The sequence below is a fragment of the Scomber scombrus genome, chromosome 6 (genome assembly GCF_963691925.1).
Source record: "Scomber scombrus chromosome 6, fScoSco1.1, whole genome shotgun sequence".
In the NCBI taxonomy this organism is placed as follows: domain Eukaryota; kingdom Metazoa; phylum Chordata; class Actinopteri; order Scombriformes; family Scombridae; genus Scomber; species Scomber scombrus.
This window is the reverse complement of record NC_084975.1, coordinates 23864852-23885417: the sequence shown is the minus strand read 5'-3', so window position 1 is coordinate 23885417 and position 20566 is coordinate 23864852. Positions and strand designations below refer to the sequence as shown.

Genomic DNA, 20566 nt, shown 5'->3' with positions numbered 1-20566 from the left:
AAACAACTGTTCCACTGCTCTACTAGAGGTCAGAAACTCCACATGATACCTTTAATCACAGCTTAACCCTGTTTTGGAAGACACTACTATTATGTCACATATTGCAATATTAAATATTAAGTAACACTATGCTACATTGAGTAGTGTTAGTAAACATCGTGTCATAATATCAGCACACAATAGAAGCTATAAAATATTAGCTACATGTACATCTTTGCTTCTTTTATCTTATTAGACTCTGTGAACTGGCATAGTGTATATTCTTTATAGTGTCTGTTCTTTGCAACATCTTTCTGTGATATATATTGTGTTAAATGCTCTGTTTCTGTTGACTAAATAAAGAAGAGAAAAGAAAACATGGGGGAGAAGAGAAAAACACCAGAAAATATATATTATTTATCATTACAATGTTCCTCTTTCGTAGCCTCTGCTGAATGAATGATCCATGAGTCAAAATCAAGTTCATTTACACGTGTTGAATTTATTCATAAGTTAGCAGAATGTAGTGACAGGCACTCTATGAAACAATGATTTTTCTCTGTACCACAGGCACAAATCAAACACGCCACCTTGGCATTAGAACATAAGGCGTTAGGTTAAAGTTTAGACACATTGTAAGCGTCACGCTGCACTCCAAATCAGGACAAACATAAGACAAACAAAAAGGCGAACTTTCCCTTCAGGTTGAACTAAATAACAGGCTGAGACAAGTCAGACAAACTGAAGACCAAACATGCCACAACACAGTCAAACAGTACACGAAGCACAATGATTTTTTTTCTTTCTTTTAAATGAAACTAATATAAAATATTTTCAGTAAGAATATAAATCCAATAAATAGGTTTTTCTTCAATACTGCATTTATACAAAAATATAATAATTAAACACCACTAAAATCCACCTCTCACCCGACTGACAGACCAGAAACATGAGTGCATAGATAATCATATTACACAGAGTGCAGCCTCAGCAAAACACAAACAACTGAATTTACCACATGACAAATGGACAATATGGACATTAACTTCAGTGTTAGATTCAAGGCAAAATATTCCTAAAATACTAAAACTAAGTCTATAACAGAAGTTTAGTACTCTTAAAGATTTCAATATCTTTTGATCAGTGCTTCTCCAAAAAACATCTGATAATGAACTAATCCAATGTCCGAGTTTGTGTTATTCTTTCCATTTCAAATCAGTAGTAATGAACTTGGAGAGACACTGGTGACAGCAATAAAATGTTTTAAGATGCCAAATGAAAACCTGAGACCAAACTTTATGTCTTAGAAAGCAGGACAAAATCTCCCCTGCTGTGAAAATATAATTACTAATTCATGATTTTCATCAGAATGTAATCTGTAATATTCATTTCACTCACATACAAAACTTTAAATTAAACTTTTCAAGTCATTATGGAGCCCTGTCATCATTTTAAGACATTAGTGTTTCTCTGAAACATCAAACACCACAAGAGTTTCAATACATCATCGTTTGGCCTTAAGATAATAACCAGCCATGACTTTCAAACAATTGTAATCCTGTCAAGTATTTTGTTGAAAATCAATGACTGAGTGGACAAAAAAAACCCACAAAATCCTGCTAAGTAACATATTGTGGAAGTGAAAAAGAAATGGTTAACACTGTGATATAAAGATGAGGACGCACACCGTCAGACGCTCTGTGTACCTTCCTCTTCAGTCTGTTGCTCGTGTTGCTCAGTGGTGTCAGTGCAGGTGTTGCAGTTGGGGCTCAGTGCTCCTGTAAAGCTCTCTGACAGTGGTAGAGCAGGCAGTCGGGCAGATCGGGGACCGGAGAGCGCAGCCACACAGCCAGCGTGTCCGCATGCACGCGACAGTGCATCAGACACGGCTGATCCTGGAGGAGCCGGCAAGCCACGATACCCTCCATCCCTGAGGGGGAAAGTTAGAAATGTTACTCACAAATACTGTAAGGTACAAAGTGTGGGTGAAATGAACACATATCAGCCTGTTGGTCGAACACTGTAACACTGAACCTTTCTTGTGTGCATGTTAAAATTCACAGATGAATTTATCAGATGACCCAAAATACGAGTTGATCAAACAAAAAGCCTGAAAGCTACAGAACAAATAGAACTTACTTCATAAAGTGTTTATAAGTTTGCAACTTAAAGCTTTAGTGATGTGAAATAAATCACTTTATTGATGCCTATAAACCAGCAATAAGGGATTAATCAGAACAAATGGGTTTTCATGTGGTGTTTGTCTATAATTAATTATCTATAAAGCATTAATAACTGATTTATTGGCATAATTCAAGTTAATAGTTACAGCTTTAAAACTTTTAATATATAATTTGTTAGAAATTGGTAACAAAGAATAGAATAATATAATTGTACATTTGTGAAAACTAATGCATACACTTAAAAACAGTAACAGTAAAATGTCCACTTACAAGCTTTTTCTGAAGTTTCAGGCACGTCATGGTCTTCATCAGTTGATATTAATATTCAGCTGATGAAGACCATGATGTGGTTGAAATCTTTGGAAAAAATTGGTCTTGCCTTTAAGTTACTTTTCAACATTGTTTCCAAGGTTTCATAGACTCAACTTTCAGTCTTGATGCACACATAATCTAACACATTACAAAGCAAGGTGTTAATACCAGTACTGGTTTTAATATACTTTTACCATCAAATGATACACTCAGTGATGGATAATTTATTCACCTATGATCTCCACAACATGAAGGTGAAGTTTCTTCTTCAGCACATTCAGCGTGGCTGTGAGAGGTTCATGGACGTCACTTAAGAGCGTCAGGTTCTGCTTCGTATCATTAGAGAAGGTCAGCCACATTGTCCCGTACTCCTCTGTGGACACTGGAAAAGGTCTGCGCCAACACACACACAGGAAAGATGTGAAACTAAGATAAGCAACAAACAGTCTCATGACTCTGTAAAGAAAACAGAAAAAGTTTCACCTGATGAAGTTTGTTAAAGGTAGCTTGTATGAGAACTGCACTGCCTGCGGCGTCCCGACAGGTTCGTGAAAAGACACCGCTCCGACGACTTCAATATGAACTGAAGGCCTCTTCACAGTCAGGGAATACTGACACACTGCCACGCTGTGACTCCTCACCTCCTCCACTGGACTGTCAGACACACAGGATGCCTGAAAAACAAAAGTCATTTAATATGAAAAACTAATAATGATAGTATAAGACTTCATTAATGCTTTTCTGCTCAACAATTCACCTCAAGTTCCTCTGAGTCAAACTGCAATAGTATCTGTTGGATGTCAGAGTCAGAGGAGTTGGTCATAAAAACAACTAGCACTAAAGAATCCTCTTTCTGCACATGACAGGCTGAGAGATCCAGACTTTGGTTGCAGCACAAAGGAGTGATTTCTGAGCAGGAGAGCCCAGAGAACTCTGCAGGAAGATGGGAGCTGAGACACAAGTCTTTAGGTGCAGCTCGGTCTTCATGGGGAGCAGGATCAGCAGTTACCATCCCGTTATCCCTGATGAGAGACGGCTTAGTTTCCTTAATGTCACTGTCGGTCAGCTCTCCTACACCACAGGTGCCGTTAGCAGTGGTGAGGCCCTGAGCGAGTTGGGATGTCTGTTTGGATAAAGAAACTTCTGGTTCTGAGGTGACATTGGAGTCCAGTAGATTGTTACACAGCAAGTTATCCACCGCGGTAGAAGACGTGAAGAGGGAGTTGGATATTTGCTCGTTGGCACCTGCAGACGAACCCTGAGCTTTGGCTTTTCTTCTGAACCTCTGGGGCGTCGGCTCAGACTTTCCCATCTGTGGGAAGGAAAACTGTACGTTATTCCGGACATATTTGTAGTGATATACATTTATCGTTATCACAAGGTGAATTTCAAGAGGAACATAATAAAGGGACGCAATATAACTTCAAAATCACTATAGATTCTTAGAGCCAGTAGATCCTGCCATACTCAAATCTGTCTAGTCCTCCCTCACAATGTTTGAACATAGTCTCAAGTTTTGCACGATTTAGATTTTTCTAATTAAGCAACAAGTGAGACTCTGTGATCAACTCAAAATATTCATGTTTGTCACATGGCTGCAGCTGCTTTGCTGTAAATGACGTCCACGTACCATAAGAAGGCGCTAAAATGGTTATATATTCTATATCATCTCATTTTGTCATTATGATATTCCACACATTTATAACACATGGCATCTTTTGTCAATATTGCGCAGGCTATTTAAAAGTCTTTTTCAGCTCACCAAACACACAGCGCTTTGGGAGCCCAGGCCGACAAACAGCGAAGAGGCCAGCTGCTGTTTCTCCTGCTCCGGCTCAGGAGTCGGTGTTGGAGTTGGGGTCTGGCCATGTGGGCTGTCAGCCTCCCTTTGCTGGCTGGGTGACCGGACAGGAGTGGGAACCTCAACCTGGGCAGTCTCCTCCACAGGTTCCTTCTGGGTCTGGGCCAGATAACCCTCCCTCCCCCACACCCTCTTCACTCCCTCCAGCTTCAGAGTAGTTGAGCTGAAACACAAAGGGCAAACAGCCAGTGTGAGTTCAAAGCAATACAAAGGAACATAATTCAGCCGGCTGAGGCTTGCATGTCGTGTCCACGTACCCTCCTTTGTGCGTGATGTCGGTGCTATCGCCTGATAGACCGGAGCTTATGGACAGCAGTGTAGGAGACTGTCTGTCGGCTATGCTGCAGGAGGACATGCTTATAGGCAGGGACAGGCTGTAGGGCTCCAGACTCAAAGCTGAGAAAAACAACACAATAAATACATCAAAACAAGGCAGTGCACATGCTGCCAAATTTGCCACAGTCAAAATGGTTCAATGGCTTTTACCTTTTGCCTGGGCTAGTTCCTCTTGCCGTTGATGGGGAGGCTTGTATGGAGCAGCGCCAGCTGCCAACGCCTCTGACACAAATCCATCCAGAAATGACAGAGAGGAGTCCACCTGGAAACCAAGATAACAAATGCAAGTTTAGACTTATTATTTAATGGGATTATTTAAAGGCATTTGGAAAAATAATGAGTGTTTGCAAATATACCCGTATCTCATTTTACACTTTAACTACTACATGAAACTTTACACCAGTAGAAGGATCTGTGTGTCTGTATATTATTCTGGTTGTTAACCTGACACTGAATCTGACACTAAGCTGTCCTCTGTGTTAAACTGCACCTCATCAGAATGCTGTAGACGAGCCAAAACAGCTGCTAATGCTTCATTTTTATCATTATAATCGCAGCTGCACCTACAACAGTATTGTTGTGGGTGCAGCTGCGATTGACTATAATGATAATACTGAAGGGCAAGTGCATGCAAGTCATTTCCAAGCATTGGATAATGAGCCGTTCCTCTATCTGAGAAGTGGCATCATTCGTTGTGGTTTCAAGAACTGAATGATTTTGCGATGTTTATTTCATCTGATGCAAAATGTTGACGTGTTTCAACAGAACATTTAAAATCAAATTAAATGACTCATGTTGCCAATATATCAGGTTTCTATGATGACAGACAATGATAGTATCCTGTCAAATGTCATTATCATAATTGTGCGTCCCTGACTGTACGTTACCTCCAGGGGCTCCAGGCGGGCATCTCGGGGCAGCACTCTGACTCGTAGCTCAGAGTTGTGGCTGAGGTGCTGCAGTTCCTGAGCCCTCTGTCTCAGCACCGTGTCCATGGAGCTGCTGTATGTTTCAGAAACCTCCTGAGCCACAGATACACCCGACCCACCCTCACAGAGCTTGGTCATTGCCATGAGGACCCAGCTCTTTGTTTCACTGCTGGTGTGCTTCATGTCCAACAGCTTGGTCAGAAGCGTCAGGACTGCGGCTGGTTCGAGGTCCTCCTTTAAATGGGAGTATTCGCCGAGGACCTGTGCAGAGCAGGGACGGGGTTAAACTTCAGTGTTCCACATGCTGTGTAATGAAGTGACACTTTGAAGAACAGGTGAGGGGATGTACTTTGTCTTTCTTCTTAACAAACTGACTTAACAAATGCTACTGGTCATGTTTAAAACTATCTTATCTTACTCTCACTGCAGGCTGCACTGCACTCTTCAATCCTGCTGAGCTGCCTGAGATCTCCTCAACGAGCGCCTCTGATCCCTCACCAGAGCACACTCAGCTTTTATCTTCTGGATCCCGAGACTATTTAAAGCAGTGGTTCCCAACCTAGACTACCAGCCACAAAGATTGGGAATTAGTATTATAAAGGGCCTACCTGTAAAAACTCATGCCAACTAATTCTTTATGATCTTTTTAAACTATTATTGTTTATTAATGGGAGTTTGCTCTTATTTCCTGTCGTTATTTGTACCAACTTGCATTTAAAAACATGTTCTATTTAACTCCTCACATTTAGTGTTCTTATTTTCTGCATGTTGTAAAGTCATTGGTAAAGTCTGTTCTATGCCATTTGCTTTCTTTTCCTTGTTTTTATTTTAATTTTTCAGACCTTTTCCCTTCTCCATGCACTTTGGAATTGGGTGAAGTTGTGCATACTCTGCTTTAATTTCAATCATGTAAGAATTTACTAACTGTTCCTAAAGCTCATTGTGCAAATAGCTCTCACCCAGCTGATGACTTGTAGGAAGCGCTGTGGCAGTTTGCCCAGCCCTCCTTGCAGCAGAGACACATAAGAATCCACGGCGAACAGCCTCAACTTTCTGTCCTCCTCCACGCTGTCAAATCCTGGGCCAATAAAGAGAAATTAAACATTAGAAGATTGCAACTACAATGGGAAATAAACAAATATCACAACATTTGAGCGTTACTGAATAAGCGTTTGGGTTATCTCACCCTCAGAGAGCAGTTTAAGGAAACTGTTTGGGATGTCAGGCTGCATCGTATCTCCACCTACTGAAAACACTGTGTTCATGGTCTCAATGAACCACTCGTTGTCTGGTGCATACGTAAAATGGCTTATAGGAAAAAAACAACACCATAAACATGAAATTGTGTGACATTTGCAAATTGTGTAATCATAATAAACCTGTTTGTGTTGATTATAAACTTTCCATTTTTAAAAATGATTCAATATTAGTTTAATTTACGATTTTCCTGGTGCAGTTGGTCATCAGAGACATCTCTTGCCTCTGCTATCAACACACATAGAAGGATATTTTTCTGCCAGTTCTGCCACCTTCCCCACCAGGTCAATGGTAGTGTAGTCGTCTTTACTGATGCGCAGAAACTCCAGCATCTTCTCAACAATGACTGTGACATTCTGGGCGTTAGTGATCCGAAAGAGCAACTCCAGCACCTACATGGATATAGAGACTCATGATGATGAAAAAGAAAACAACAACCCCAAAGCCGATCCGATGACACTAAAATCAAGACTACATCATGGTCCATCTCACCTCACGCTTGATGATGAGGTCAGGGTGATCTAGACACTCTATGATGGTCATCTGATGCTGCAGGGCCAGTTTAGGATCCTGCTGGACTACATATGTGAGGGCCTTCAAGCCTGCAGTTACATCAAATTAACAGAATTACTACATTGAATATCTGAAATCTTGATTGGGGAAAAAAAAAGGATGTCTTTCTTACCCAGATATTTGAGATTAATCTTAGGTGATAGCACAAAGTTGCCAATGCACTTTGCAGCTTTTTCCAAAAGTTCAGATTTGGGATGAATTGTGTAAATACATTTTACACACTCGTATAATATTGCTGGAAGTAAAGAGAGATTTTCATTAAGTGGTTGATATTTAAATGATTTCAAACAACTACACTAATAGGAAACAGTATTTTAAATTGAACATACCATAGGTGATATTATGGTTCATCTCTGCTCTTCGTAAAGACTCGTCAAGGACTTCATACATGATCTCACTTGTACTGTCAAAAACAAAGAGCAGACTCAGAAAATCTGCTTGCAAGAAGGGCACAGAGCACAACTACAGACACCCGGTTCATCCGGTGACAGATTAAGATCTAATTACCCTCGATCGTTTTTCCCAAGTAAGGCCAGTATTCTGAGAAGCTGGATTTGAAGCCAGGGAGCAGGAACACTATGATAGTTAAAGTCCATGGGCAGTTTTCCTCCCACTACCTGCTTCAGTATGGTCACAAAACATGCTGCCAGGTCCTTATACCCCTCTGGATTCTCCTATAATGTAAGAATAAGTATGTGACAGGAGTAGATTACACTACAGTAGATCAAACAATGTTCTCTCAGCCTTGACCTTAGAAATAATTACAGGATCCAGAGAAACTAATTACCTTTATCATCTGTAAGTAGATGTGTAGTGAGGCTGTCATAACACCAGGATCCTTGTCGCACAAAGCTTTGCGAAACTTGTTGTGGATGTGTTGAACTTGATTCGGTGCTATTAGGTAAAATTTGTACAGAGCCAGAACAGCTTTTCGCCGTATTATTTCTCTGTAAAATAAATCATTAGAAGCCTCTATAAGTCACAATATTCAGACAGGTCTATTAGTTATGAAAGGCAGAGAGTATGTCTTACTTTGGGTGAGTGAGTTTCTCTTCCACCAGAGGAAGGATTGCAGGTATCATATCTTTGGGGAACATCTGGCTGACAACAGTTAGAGCCATGCACACTTCAATGAGGTTAGTGCTCTGAAGATCCTGAAAACACATAAAACACACTGATGTCCTTTTTTTTCTCATTCAGACTCAAAATGACAAATGCTGTAAAAACTCAAACTAAACACCCACCTTTAATACAGTGTTCACAAGGAGAAGGAGCAGCTCATGACTTTCATTCAGAAACAAGGACACAGCGAGGTAACCTGCAAATCACACAAACTTGAGTCAGTAAAGTTGCTGTGGTGATAAATGACTCACCCTAATTTCACCAATTTTGAAAACTCAGCATTTGATCTTATTCTCTTTTTGATGCAAAAACATCAGTTTAAATAAGTTTTGATGCTTAAATCCCTAAAAATGACGCTGCAATCTGATGTATCTTGTTACAATCATGATTGGGTCTGGGTAACTTTTAAAAAATATGATACAAGTACCAATCCAAGTAACCTTAAAGTTATACTGATACCAATTGAGCACTTAATTCAATGCCCATTACTTATTATGTGCACTTGCTTTTATCTGGTTTAACAGGTGTGTAGTGTAACCACACACATCTTGGCTGCTGAACTGCTAAACGCGCTAACTCAAATTCACCACGACTTCACTACCACAGACTGGTTGTAGCTGCTATGGGCCAATCACATGTCGCATTAAATCGAAGAGTGCTTGCATTGCTTGGCTGTGAGGAAGTCCGTACAAATAGTCATATTTTCTAACTCGGGGTGCAAAAAGGATTGATTGCAGGTATCGTTTCATGGGAGACATTTCGACACTACTTGGTATCGATTTATTTTGGTCAATACCTTAAAAAGGTATTGAGTACAGATACCCAGCCCTAATCATGATGCTTAGATTTGCTGCAAGTGAGGAGTGAGGATAATTAGAGACGAACATACCAACTCTCTTCTCTAGAGCGGTGCCTTGTTGAGCCAGTTTGATGGCGTGAATGTAGCTGAACGCAGCCTCATAACCCAACATTTCACAGTAGATGGCTCTCACCATGAGCTCCTTCATCTGCCTCTGAGGATCACAACACAATAAAGACACTTCAACACACACGTTAACACTTCCAGGCATCAATCAGACTGTACAATTACCAAAAAAATCCAAAGATCCATACCATGGAGGTGTTGGGGGATGACACCTGTTCTTTGATAGATGTCAGTTCACGTTGAATGAGTTTCTCTTCCTCCTGAACGGGACAAACACAGTTAAGGATAATGAGCAACACAGACATTGTGCTCTGAGGAAGATTGGCACTGAATTGCTCTGATTGATGTCATAACCCACATTAATTTAATGACCAAACTTAAAATCTAATGACATGAGATCCTCTTCAGTTACTACTGATCATTTCCAAACACATACGGAGCCAGTACACTGTCAAAATCGGTTTAACTAAGAAATCTATCACAGAGAAAATATTTCCAGCTTGTCACAATTGATTTATTGTTGTGTGGTTAAGCAGATATAATCATTGACAGTTTATGAAGCAGTTCTTGATACATAAGTGTTTTGGGGAAACTAAAACATTCTGACTTGGCTGAGCAGCTGCAAGAATCTCCCAGATTTACTGATCCTTTTCACAGTGTCCACATACAATACTGAACAAAAGTTTTTGGCGAGTTTGCTTCTTATTCATTATGCAACACCATCAGAGTGTCTGATCCATCCCAAATTTATTCTGCAGCATGAAAACAACAACAAACATACAGCCAGAGTCTTAAAGAACTCATTTCAGCAACAAGAAGAACAAGATGTCCCACAACAGATAGTTTGGCCGACACAGAGTGCTGATCTCAACATCATGGAGTCAGTCTGGGATTAAATGAAAAGATTCTAAAAAGATGCAGACAAAAACCAACCTGTCAAGCATTGGCCTACCGAGGAAAACTGGAGCTGTTTTAAAGACAAAGCTGCTCACACCAAGCAGACTTCATTTAGGTTTCTTCTGTTTACTCTTTGTATGAAGTTAACTGATAAATAAAAAGTATTCATGGCATTATATATGAAATCACCTTGTAACTACATTACAAGATCCAGTATATGCAACTTTTGTATGAAATGAACTCCAAACTGTTCACAAACTTGAGTGTTACATTCCCCTTGGACATTTTAAAGCTTTATTATCTTGTGATTTTTGATGATTCGTGTAAGTTGTTTTTAAATCTCTTGTTTAATGTGTAGCTGTGTTGTTTCTGTCTGCTGATAATGTTGTTGACTTATGAATGTTTGTTGTTGTCAAGCTTCTCTTGGAAAACATATCTTAATCTCAGTGTGACTGTCTGATTCAATAAAGATTAAATTAAATAGTAAAAAATAAAAATAGCATATGACTATCCAAGCTTCCCACAAGCACCTAAACGCACCAACAAGGGTAATTGTAGAAAAACGCTAAAAAAAAAATACGCACAAAAACATATTACAAATAAACAAAAGTCAACCTTAAAACTTACTGCAGTATGATAAACACTATTAAACCTGCAGTAAATCATAAATATAAACAAACACATTTTCTGTGAGTTAGCATATTCGTCTTAGCAAGCTACTAGCTAAAACTCAGAAAGGTTGATCTTATTTCTCCTGAGCTCCAACTTAAAAAAGACAAACTCACATGTTTGGACGTGAGCTCAGTGATTCCTCTGATGAGGGTTCCCAGTTTTGAGGTGGAGGACAGTTTAGCAGCTCCAGGTTGTGAGTCTAGAGACAGCAGGCTCGGCAGGGCTGTCAGGGTCTTCTCCACAACATCACTCATTTTAGTTTAGTTTAGTTTGGCTGATTCCTACAAAATACTCTGATTAAATCATCTATCCATCCCAGTTAAACCCGCGCACACAGTTACACTGAAGGTTGTCTGTTAAACACTTAAAAACATGATAAAAGTTGAAGTGCTAGTGAGCCAGTCGGCCATTGTTTTGATTCAGCAGACTGAGCCAGGGCTGATGATGTCACTTCCGCTGCTGGTTGAGAAACTTTATTTAAACCTTCAGAATAGAACAGGTCTTTATTGTCATTGTACAACGTAATTGAGATGCAACCCCTTATTAGTGTACATTATGAAAGTGCAAAGATAAAAACATTAATACTAAGATAAAAAAATAAAAAACAAATACCAAGCACACACCTCACATACATGTCATTGAAGCAATAACAGTCACTGCTGTTTATAAACATCAATAAAGTTGAAGGATGAGGTCACCAGGGTTCATCAGGGTTGGGAAGGTAGGCTACTAGTTACCCTATTTAAAATGTAATAAGTAATGTGACTTTTTCAATTACTTAAAGTAATGTAACGTATGTACAATAAATGTAATGTATATACAATACTCATAATTTCAATTGTGTGCAATATTCATATTATATTTATTTCACTTTAATCTGTGCAATAAGAATATCACCTCTGGTATATTACCACTCAATGCCAATGTTACTCTTGTAAATAATGTCACAATTATTTTTATTACATATTTTTACTATTATTGTTCTTATGTTTTTGTACTTATTTATTGTTCTCTTCTTTTCTTATTGCTGCTCTTATATTCTATTTTGCTGTCCACTGCTGCTGTAACAATGCAAATTTCCCCATTTTGGGACTAATAAAGGAATATCTTATATTACATTTGATTACTTTTCTAATTTTCTAGGGAATGTTTTCAGCTGTTAGGGTAAGTGAAGTCCACTAAAATCTAAGTTTAGGTGTTTTTCATGTATACTGACATGATTTATAAGGGAGATCATTTCTTATGAAGCAAGATTCATCTGTTTGAAAATGTATTCATTACTTCATGTAGATTTTGGAATATAAAATGGATATTTTATGAAAAAAGTCAAACATCTGCCATGGGCTTAATTGGTACTGTGACATCATTTAAGCCCATGTGTGCTCCAAATAAGTCATCATGATTAACAAAATATATGGATTTCAAAGACATATATGCGTTCAGTAACATGTTAAATTTCTTTTTTAACACAGAGGGAAAAATCCTCTTCCTTAGCAAAATCTTAAAGGTTTGACTTCAGATGTAAGATCTTTGTAATCACCAACATTTCCATAATTTACACATTTGTCTCAGTAACTAACAGATTACAGTTACATTTATTTGTAATTACATTATGTAATGCCATTACAACTAGTTACTCCAGAACACTGGGGTTAATCAATTATTCCTCCTGTTCATACTGGCTGTTAAAACCGCCTTCAAATGTGCTTTTAATTTAAGTGATGGGGCAAAAATCCAGTCCACATTTTTTTCATTGTTGAGCTGTGGTGGTAACAAAAAGAGACTTTAGCACTAAAAAGATTGATGTTGAAATATATCTATTTGATTTGACTCATTTGGATCACTGAAGCTTCATATTAGCCAAATTATTAAATAAAATTTTTGCACGTGGCGGGCTAATGGTTTCAGTGTGTCTAGATGTGATGAGAACAACTACACCACCTGAGGAATAAAACCCAGGAAATATTGGTAAATGAAGAGTCAGCATTACCAATAACAAACCCAAAACTAAACAAGGTACGCAGATTTGTTAACCGAGGGACAGAGACGTGATTCTAAATTTAAACGTTTTATTGATAAATTCAAGACTGGAAAAAGACTGGAAAAATAAGCTGAAAGACAAAGTAAATGATTAAGACACAATATTAAGTTAAAATGTAAGTATTATAAAATCAATTTAAAATGCAATGAAAGTCATTTAATACTAAATATACTACAAATAATTCAAAGAACAAAACAACCTATCTGGACCAGGGCTAGCAGGTGGGGTGGCAGGTAACACAGAGGTGTGTCTAGGGGTACTACCATGTAATCATCAGTGCAGCAACCTAAACACACTCACACAACACACAGGTGAAAAACTTGTGCATCCTAGTGCCTTTAAACACAGCAAACAGTGAAGGGACCTCACTCAGGTTGACTAGCCTCCCCCAGCAGACTGATCTACAGCGCCACTAAATTAAAGAAACAAAACTACAAAAAGGATTAAACAAAACCAAACCAGTTGGTCCAATATTTATAAGACTGTACTAAAAAGGGCAGGCAGAAATCACCAGCAGGTGGCAAAAAGAGAGTTTGTCACCTGCATACTCACCATAGTAGGGAAAGGAGTCTATAAGCAGGAGGCACCAAGAGGGAGGCTAAACATAACCAAAGTTAGCCTTCAGATACCATAATTTCTGGCAGTTAAATGTCAGCCTATCTACCTCCATCCAGAGCACATGACAGGAGCAAGAGGAGACAGGTGTTTTAAATAATCTAGCCCTGATTAAGGCAATGGTTAGAGGAGGGGCCAAGCCTGGCGCTGCAAGACCTGGGGGCTCATGTACAAAGATGTGCGTGGATTTCCTACTGAAACATGGCGTACGCTCAAATCCAGAAAACGTCATACGCACAAAAAAATCCAGATGTATGAATCTGTGCGTACGCATGAATCCAAGCACATTTCCTTTGTACATCCCAATCAACGTGGAATTGAGCGCACACCCGACCCCTCCCTGTCCACGCCCCCATTTAAATACGCAAATCATATTTAAATGGGCCCTGCACCTGAGATTCTCCTCTCTGCACGATCAGAAAATTAAAACAAAAGAATGAGTAAGACGGGAAAAAAGAAGAACTTTACAGAAAGCTAATTGGAGACGCTACTCAGTGAAGTGGAGGCGTGCAAAAATGTACTCTTTGGCACGCATTTTGTCCCCCATCACTTACACCAGTGGTCTCCAATCCTGCTCCTGGAGACCTACTGCCCTGCATAGTTTAGGTATCTCCCCACTCTAAAACACCTGATTCTAATAATTAACTCATTAACTCTCATCAAGGGGTCACATTATGATCATAGCCAGCATGAACAGGAGGAATGATTTGTTACTTGTTTCAATGTTCATTTTGGAACCTGACAATTGTTTTAAGCCAATCTGTCCTTTCACAGAATAAATTATTAACAGGTAAGATAACAAGAACAATAATTAGAAACAAAGGAATGATATTCAAAACTCAGTTTATTATGTTGATAATATTCTGATAAACAGTCCCCTTGTATAACTGTACACTAAACTACAATAAAATAATTACAGTAAATATGAAATTACATTGGACAACCGCATGAAAAGGAGTACATTTTACCGATTTAAACGTGTTTTTATATATTAGCATTTGGGTATCTGGTGGGGGACCAAAGGTTCAGGGTGTCTGCAGTGACTGAATGTGCACATCAAGCAGTAAGTGTTTTCCATAGCTGGAAACAAATAGAGATGGAAGGTAAACCTTATCTTCAGACCATGGGGATGATGATTTACCTTTAAATGTGCTTTCTTTACATTGTAATAATACTGGCAGGTCATTGCTTTCAAGAATGGGGATGGCTGGGGGGGGGGGGGGGGGGGGGGGGGGTGTAAAATGAAAATACATCAAATTGCTCTATATCTCCAATTTAAATACACTTCCAGTTTGGACTTTAATCCATATTATTTAATGCCAAAATCCCTTTCCAAGATAGTGTTGTATCTCATTTTCTTCCACAGCCTGCATACTTTTATAATTTGTTGTGCAAAAAAACAAATAAATAAACAAGTAATGTCCTTTATGTGGGCACATACAACACATCACTTTACTGTGTCACGTCTATCCTAGACTGATGCTATTCACTACCAGTGTTATTTTCTGCAATATACATTTTACATCTTAAATTGTCACTATATGTAGTTCTGTGCAATTTTTCTTTCAATCATACCGTTATACACGCGTGCCATTTGGTTTAATTACTCTCTGAAATATGTCAGTCTACCCAGGCCATGAGACTGGAGTATATACAATGCTATTAATATGCCCTATGTACAACCAGAAACTAAGTCTCTATTTCTGTGATTGTACTCTAGCAAACAGAAATGTCCCTGTGTCTTCAGTAGGTCTGTCTACCATTTCCTCTTCTGTGTCTTCATCCTTAAGCCCAGATCTGAAATAAAGAACAGCAATCATTACCAGACATCTGGAGAGAGGAGAGTTGTCAGATCAGACAATAATAACAGACACCTCGTACCCGGAGAGTGTGGTCCCATGAGCCTGAGCAGAAGGCCGTCCCATCTGGGGAAACACGCAGCGTGCTGACGCGGTTCTCGTGTCCAAACAGAATAGACACCCGCGTTCCTTTGAGAACGTCCCAAACGTTTATGGTGTAGTCGTTGTAGCCGCCAAACAGTAGCCGGCCTTCGAAAAACACACACACACACTCAGAGCTTTTTACAGCATGCCTTTTTAATATAAAAGCAGTAATTTTTAACTCTGGAGAAACTGATTGGCTACTAACTGCTGCATGATTGATTAACCAGAATAATATTGGTTTGGACATGTGTGTATATCTTACCACTGAGAGAGAAATCAACACTGGAGACGCCAAATATGATGCTCTCTTTGGAATAAATAGCCACTTCTCTGTCTGCCCTCAAGTCATACAGACGGCACTGTAAAAAAAAAAAATAATAAATAAAATAATAAAAGGTCATTGTTTGAATTTTCAACAGAATATGATGAATATGTTTCCAGTAGCACTTTGTGTATAGCTGCAGGCTCTGCGGTGCCACTGACAGTTAAAATCAGTAAAAAGCTGATTACTTACTGTAGCGTCATCTGAGCCAGATGCAAATGCGTCTCCACTGGGATAGTATCTAAAAAAAAAGAAGAAGAAACAGACAGCCACAGTTAGGAACAATAACGAATGGGTTTCTTAAAGCTTCTGTGTGATCAGAATATTTATGAATTCAAGTGGCAGCAATAAACAAACACTGAGGCTGAGAGTGAATCCACCAAAAACAAAACAGATTGTGCTGATTGCGATACAAACACTTCTGTCATCATAATCATTTGAAAAGTCTTATAATCACATATAAAATCTACACATAGGGTTTTAACACATAAGCACAGTACCTCATTAAATCATAACTGAATCTGTTTATCTATACGCTCGTATTTTGAATCACTTACCGAACACTATTTATGTCTGATTCATGAGTTTCAAAGGACTGAATACACTGTCCCGACCGCATGTCCCACACATTGGCTTTTTTGTCACAGCCCTGTAATAAAAAAAACAATCATATAGAAAAATCATAAAATGATTGAAATAATTCTGTGAAGCTTAAATGGTGATACGCAGTAGTGGGAGCTGCTCTCACCCCTGAAACAAACGTGTTTCCAGTCTCGGAGGGAGCCAGATCCAGACAGAGCACGTCTGCCGCGTGACCATGGAAACTCTGCAACAGCTGCCCACTCTCAACATCCCATAATGCACATGTTCCATCCCCGCTGGATGTCAGGATCTTTAACACGAGCAGATGACGAGGAGGAAGAAAAAGAAGAATGGTTGCTCTGAAGTTCAGACAGAGTCGACACGGACTAACACACTGCTATAAATGGATTGCCTTAGCTGTGTGAAACGTCATGTGACCAGGACATTAAACCAGGAGCAACTGGCTGCTGTGAATTATTAACAAAGCTCTTCTCACTGGGACATTGAGGCAGTGATTTCTGATTAATAACGAGACTGAAATAGCAGAGGAAAAGAGAAGCAGGACTTAAATGGATGGAAAAACTGAAGGAGAGTATGCAACTGTTAACTTATTAACACTTCACTCCATTGTTGTTGGGGTTTTGTTAATATTTCCTTTGTGTGTGTGTGTGTGTCTGTGTATGTGTGTGTCTGTGTATGGTGATTATTCTCACCTGCATATCCGAGTTAGTGAAGCTACAAGCAGACAAGTAGTTTGTGTGCATGGCCACTGATTTCTTCTTCGCAGCCAAATTCTCATTCTTGTCCAGGGACAGAGGATACACGGAGCATTTGTTGTCCAGGCCCCTTTGGACAGAATACAAAGCCATGGCTACTCAAAGAAAAATACATCACCAAAACAGATGACACACCTCACTCGGATCATCACTCACCCACAAGCTACGGCGCAGCCAGAGGGGGCGTAGGCGCAGGCCATTACCCAGGTGCAAGGCATTGTCACAGCGTGCTCCTAATGAAACATCAAAAGACAAAGCTGCATGAAGCGCTGCAGGACAGTGAGATGAATCAAATTAATTTGGCATAATTAGAGCAGAACAGTGAGCTGCAGACTGTTAGGCATTGGACAGTGGATGATACAGTTTGTCCAAAAAAAAAAAAAAAAACTGGAATACTTTTTAAAGGTCAGTCTTCAGCTCTTTACATAAACATTTTCCCTTGACTCATAAAATGGAGACTTGGTAATAGACACTGTAGAAATGCTTCCTCATTTCCTTCATGGCTCATAGATTTGATTTGCATCATTATTCCAGAGTGAAATTATCAATTTGAGACTCCACAGAACTCTTAATGTACGTACATTCCATTTTAAATACACTTATGATGTAAATAAACCACATTTTATAAGCCACACACATATTCGTGTCTTATATCTATCTAATTTCATATTTTTGATTAAGGCACATCAACATTATTGTTGTTATTTGCATCTTATTTAATATAACTTTGATTTAGGCCAGTGATTCTCCCAAATAACCCATTTCTGTTACAAAAATGTTTATTTATATTTCAAGTTTCTTCATTTTTGCTTTTATCTATAGAAATACCAAACATTAAACACTTACTATTATCTTTACAAGCATGATTAAAATCCTTCAAATGAAACAATCTGACATTCTCACATCTTGAAGCATCACAAGCCAAAAAGGTTGAGAACTATGAATTTAGAAAATTATGGATATTCACAATGTTGACGAGTGGAGCACAGATGGAAAACTACTTGGTAACAGGTTTGTGGAGCATTGAGAATGGATTTTAATGTTCAAATATCTGAACATTTTCATTCTCTAATAAAAAAATCTGCATATAGAAAAAGAGGAGTTACCTTGTTGGTAGTGAAAGCATCCCACACAATCACTTTTCCATCCTGCATGAAGAGATTATAACAAGTATAATATTTAAAAAAAAAAAACAAGTACTGTTTTGATCATTTGATTATGTCCAATTACAAACTGACCAAGACAGAAAAAAATAGAGTTAAAAGGAAAAAAACACAGAATCAGGAGCACGAAGTGTGTTACCTGAGAGGAGCTGACGATCCTCCTCTTGTCCTTACACCAATCCATACACAGAACTTTGTTTCCGTGTCCCTTCAGAGTTCTTCGGGTTTTCATGACAAACTGGCCGAGACCATCCACTTTCTCTGCCACCTGATGTACTGCACACACACGCACACACACACACACACACACACACACACAAACACACAGCAAACCATGGTCAATTTTGGGGACATTACATAGACGACAGAGACTTACCTTAACCCATCACCACTGACTCAAAAATCTATTTTTTTCCTAACTGGGGACGCAACTTTTTTTCCCCCAATTGGATAAACTGTCCCAAATTAACTGTTCCTAAATCTGAAATTTGTCCCTGAAAGTAACCTATGACAGAAAACACACACACACACACACACACACACACACACACACACACACACACACACACACACACACACACACACACAATGTACATTACATTAAACCTCCTACTGTATACACCCTTGATTAATATTCCCAGCAGCAGTAAGGATTAAACTACAGTAAGGCTGCTGTAAATCGAGGAATATATTGACTCATCTTAATCGGTCGTTCTTTAAACAGATGTTAAAAAACATGATGCATTACAAATATCCCGTTTCAATTTTTTTTTCCTCCCATGTTTCTATTTATAATATTGCCACATTGCTGAAACATGATTGGACATTTATCAGCACATAGTAGAAATTGGGATGGGAGCACCGAGCTGTAAAATGGGGAAGCAAACAAACAGCCTGCTCAAGTCGCCTGTAAAATCTGAGGTAACATCAGGACAAACAAGTCAATCATCTGCTCCGACTAATTTGCATCTCTGTAAAAGTGGCAATCTACGACCTCTCACGGAAATACATAAAACCATAAAAACACATTTGATGCCATTTGTCCCGTCAGTCTGAAGACGCAGGAGTGAATGGAGGCCTCTCCATTTTCAGCACTCACGTTCGACATCGTGCAGCTTCGCTCTTTCCTCCTCCAGCTTCGTCTTCAGCGTCTCCGATTCCGTTTTGAGATGGGCCAGGGTCTCATTCAGCTGTACCTCCTGTGTCGCCATTTCAGGGATTAGAGGGGATCTCATATATTTGCTTTGTGCAGGCAGCGATCGGCAGCGAAAAGGCTTAAAGCAGAGCTAACAGCTGATGCTGATGTCATGACGTCAGAGAGGGGAGAAGATGCTCCTCCAGTTTCCAGGGAGGAGGATCCTGCATCCTGGTGATCCTGCATCCTGGTGATGCTGCATCCTCAGCAACACCCGGCCTGAACACACCACGGCTTCATGATGCATTTTCATTACATTGCCGACAAGCAAAACAAACACATCACTGTTTGATTGCTCTGATCAAACAGAGCAGATTAATGTGGCGCACTGCAGCATTTTTTCCACATATAAAAAACATTTATTTTTAAATGAAATTATTTATCAAGCAAACATGTTTAGACATAAAAATACATTTTTAACATATTAAACCATACATTGCCTCTAAATACTGTTGAATTTAACACATATATTGAAGCTACATTCGCATTTTAACAGCTTTCCAGGTATTTTCAAGTGTAGGAAGTTGGTGGTGGATTAAATCAACAGTATTTGAGTATTAAATTGTGGGATATGCCAGATTTTCATGCGTTGTACATATAAATCTGACTACTTTGGAGACAACAACATAAAAAACTAAATTAAAAAAAGAGATATAGATTTCCTAGAAGTGTAAAATATTCAGTTCTTGATACTGGAAAATAAAATTTAGGCTGCAACTAACTGGTATTATAATGATCAGTTAACATGCTGATTATTTTCTTGGATAATCATTTAATTATTTGGTCCACATACTAAAAGGAAGAGGCAACCCTGTCTTCACTTGCTTTTAATATTCATTTGTATATATTAAATGATCTTTATTGAGCAAGTGACTTCCTCCTT

The 20566-nt window shown here is 39.0% G+C and overlaps 2 protein-coding genes across 2 annotated transcripts; both read right to left on the bottom strand.

The window, feature by feature from the left end:
* Positions 1–461: 461 nt before the first annotated feature.
* Positions 462–11452, bottom strand: ap4e1 (adaptor related protein complex 4 subunit epsilon 1). Its single transcript, XM_062421219.1, has 21 exons — positions 11160–11452; positions 9666–9737; positions 9442–9565; positions 8675–8748; positions 8463–8584; positions 8218–8377; positions 7938–8104; positions 7760–7833; positions 7543–7665; positions 7350–7459; positions 7110–7249; positions 6787–6899; positions 6560–6678; positions 5559–5861; positions 4822–4933; positions 4593–4731; positions 4237–4498; positions 3232–3786; positions 2958–3148; positions 2707–2867; positions 462–1909 (listed from the first exon to the last, which is right to left on the bottom strand). The coding sequence occupies exons 1-21, from the start codon at positions 11298–11300 to the stop codon at positions 1749–1751; spliced, it is 3423 nt and encodes a 1140-aa protein (XP_062277203.1). The 5' UTR covers positions 11301–11452; the 3' UTR covers positions 462–1748.
* A 4035-nt stretch (positions 11453–15487) lies between these two features.
* gnb5a (guanine nucleotide binding protein (G protein), beta 5a) lies at positions 15488–19738 on the bottom strand. Its single transcript, XM_062421546.1, has 11 exons — positions 19588–19738; positions 18628–18764; positions 18432–18473; positions 17482–17558; positions 17263–17395; positions 16716–16859; positions 16525–16616; positions 16160–16208; positions 15908–16004; positions 15584–15750; positions 15488–15499 (listed from the first exon to the last, which is right to left on the bottom strand). The coding sequence occupies exons 1-11, from the start codon at positions 19721–19723 to the stop codon at positions 15488–15490; spliced, it is 1086 nt and encodes a 361-aa protein (XP_062277530.1). The 5' UTR covers positions 19724–19738.
* Positions 19739–20566: the final 828 nt, after the last annotated feature.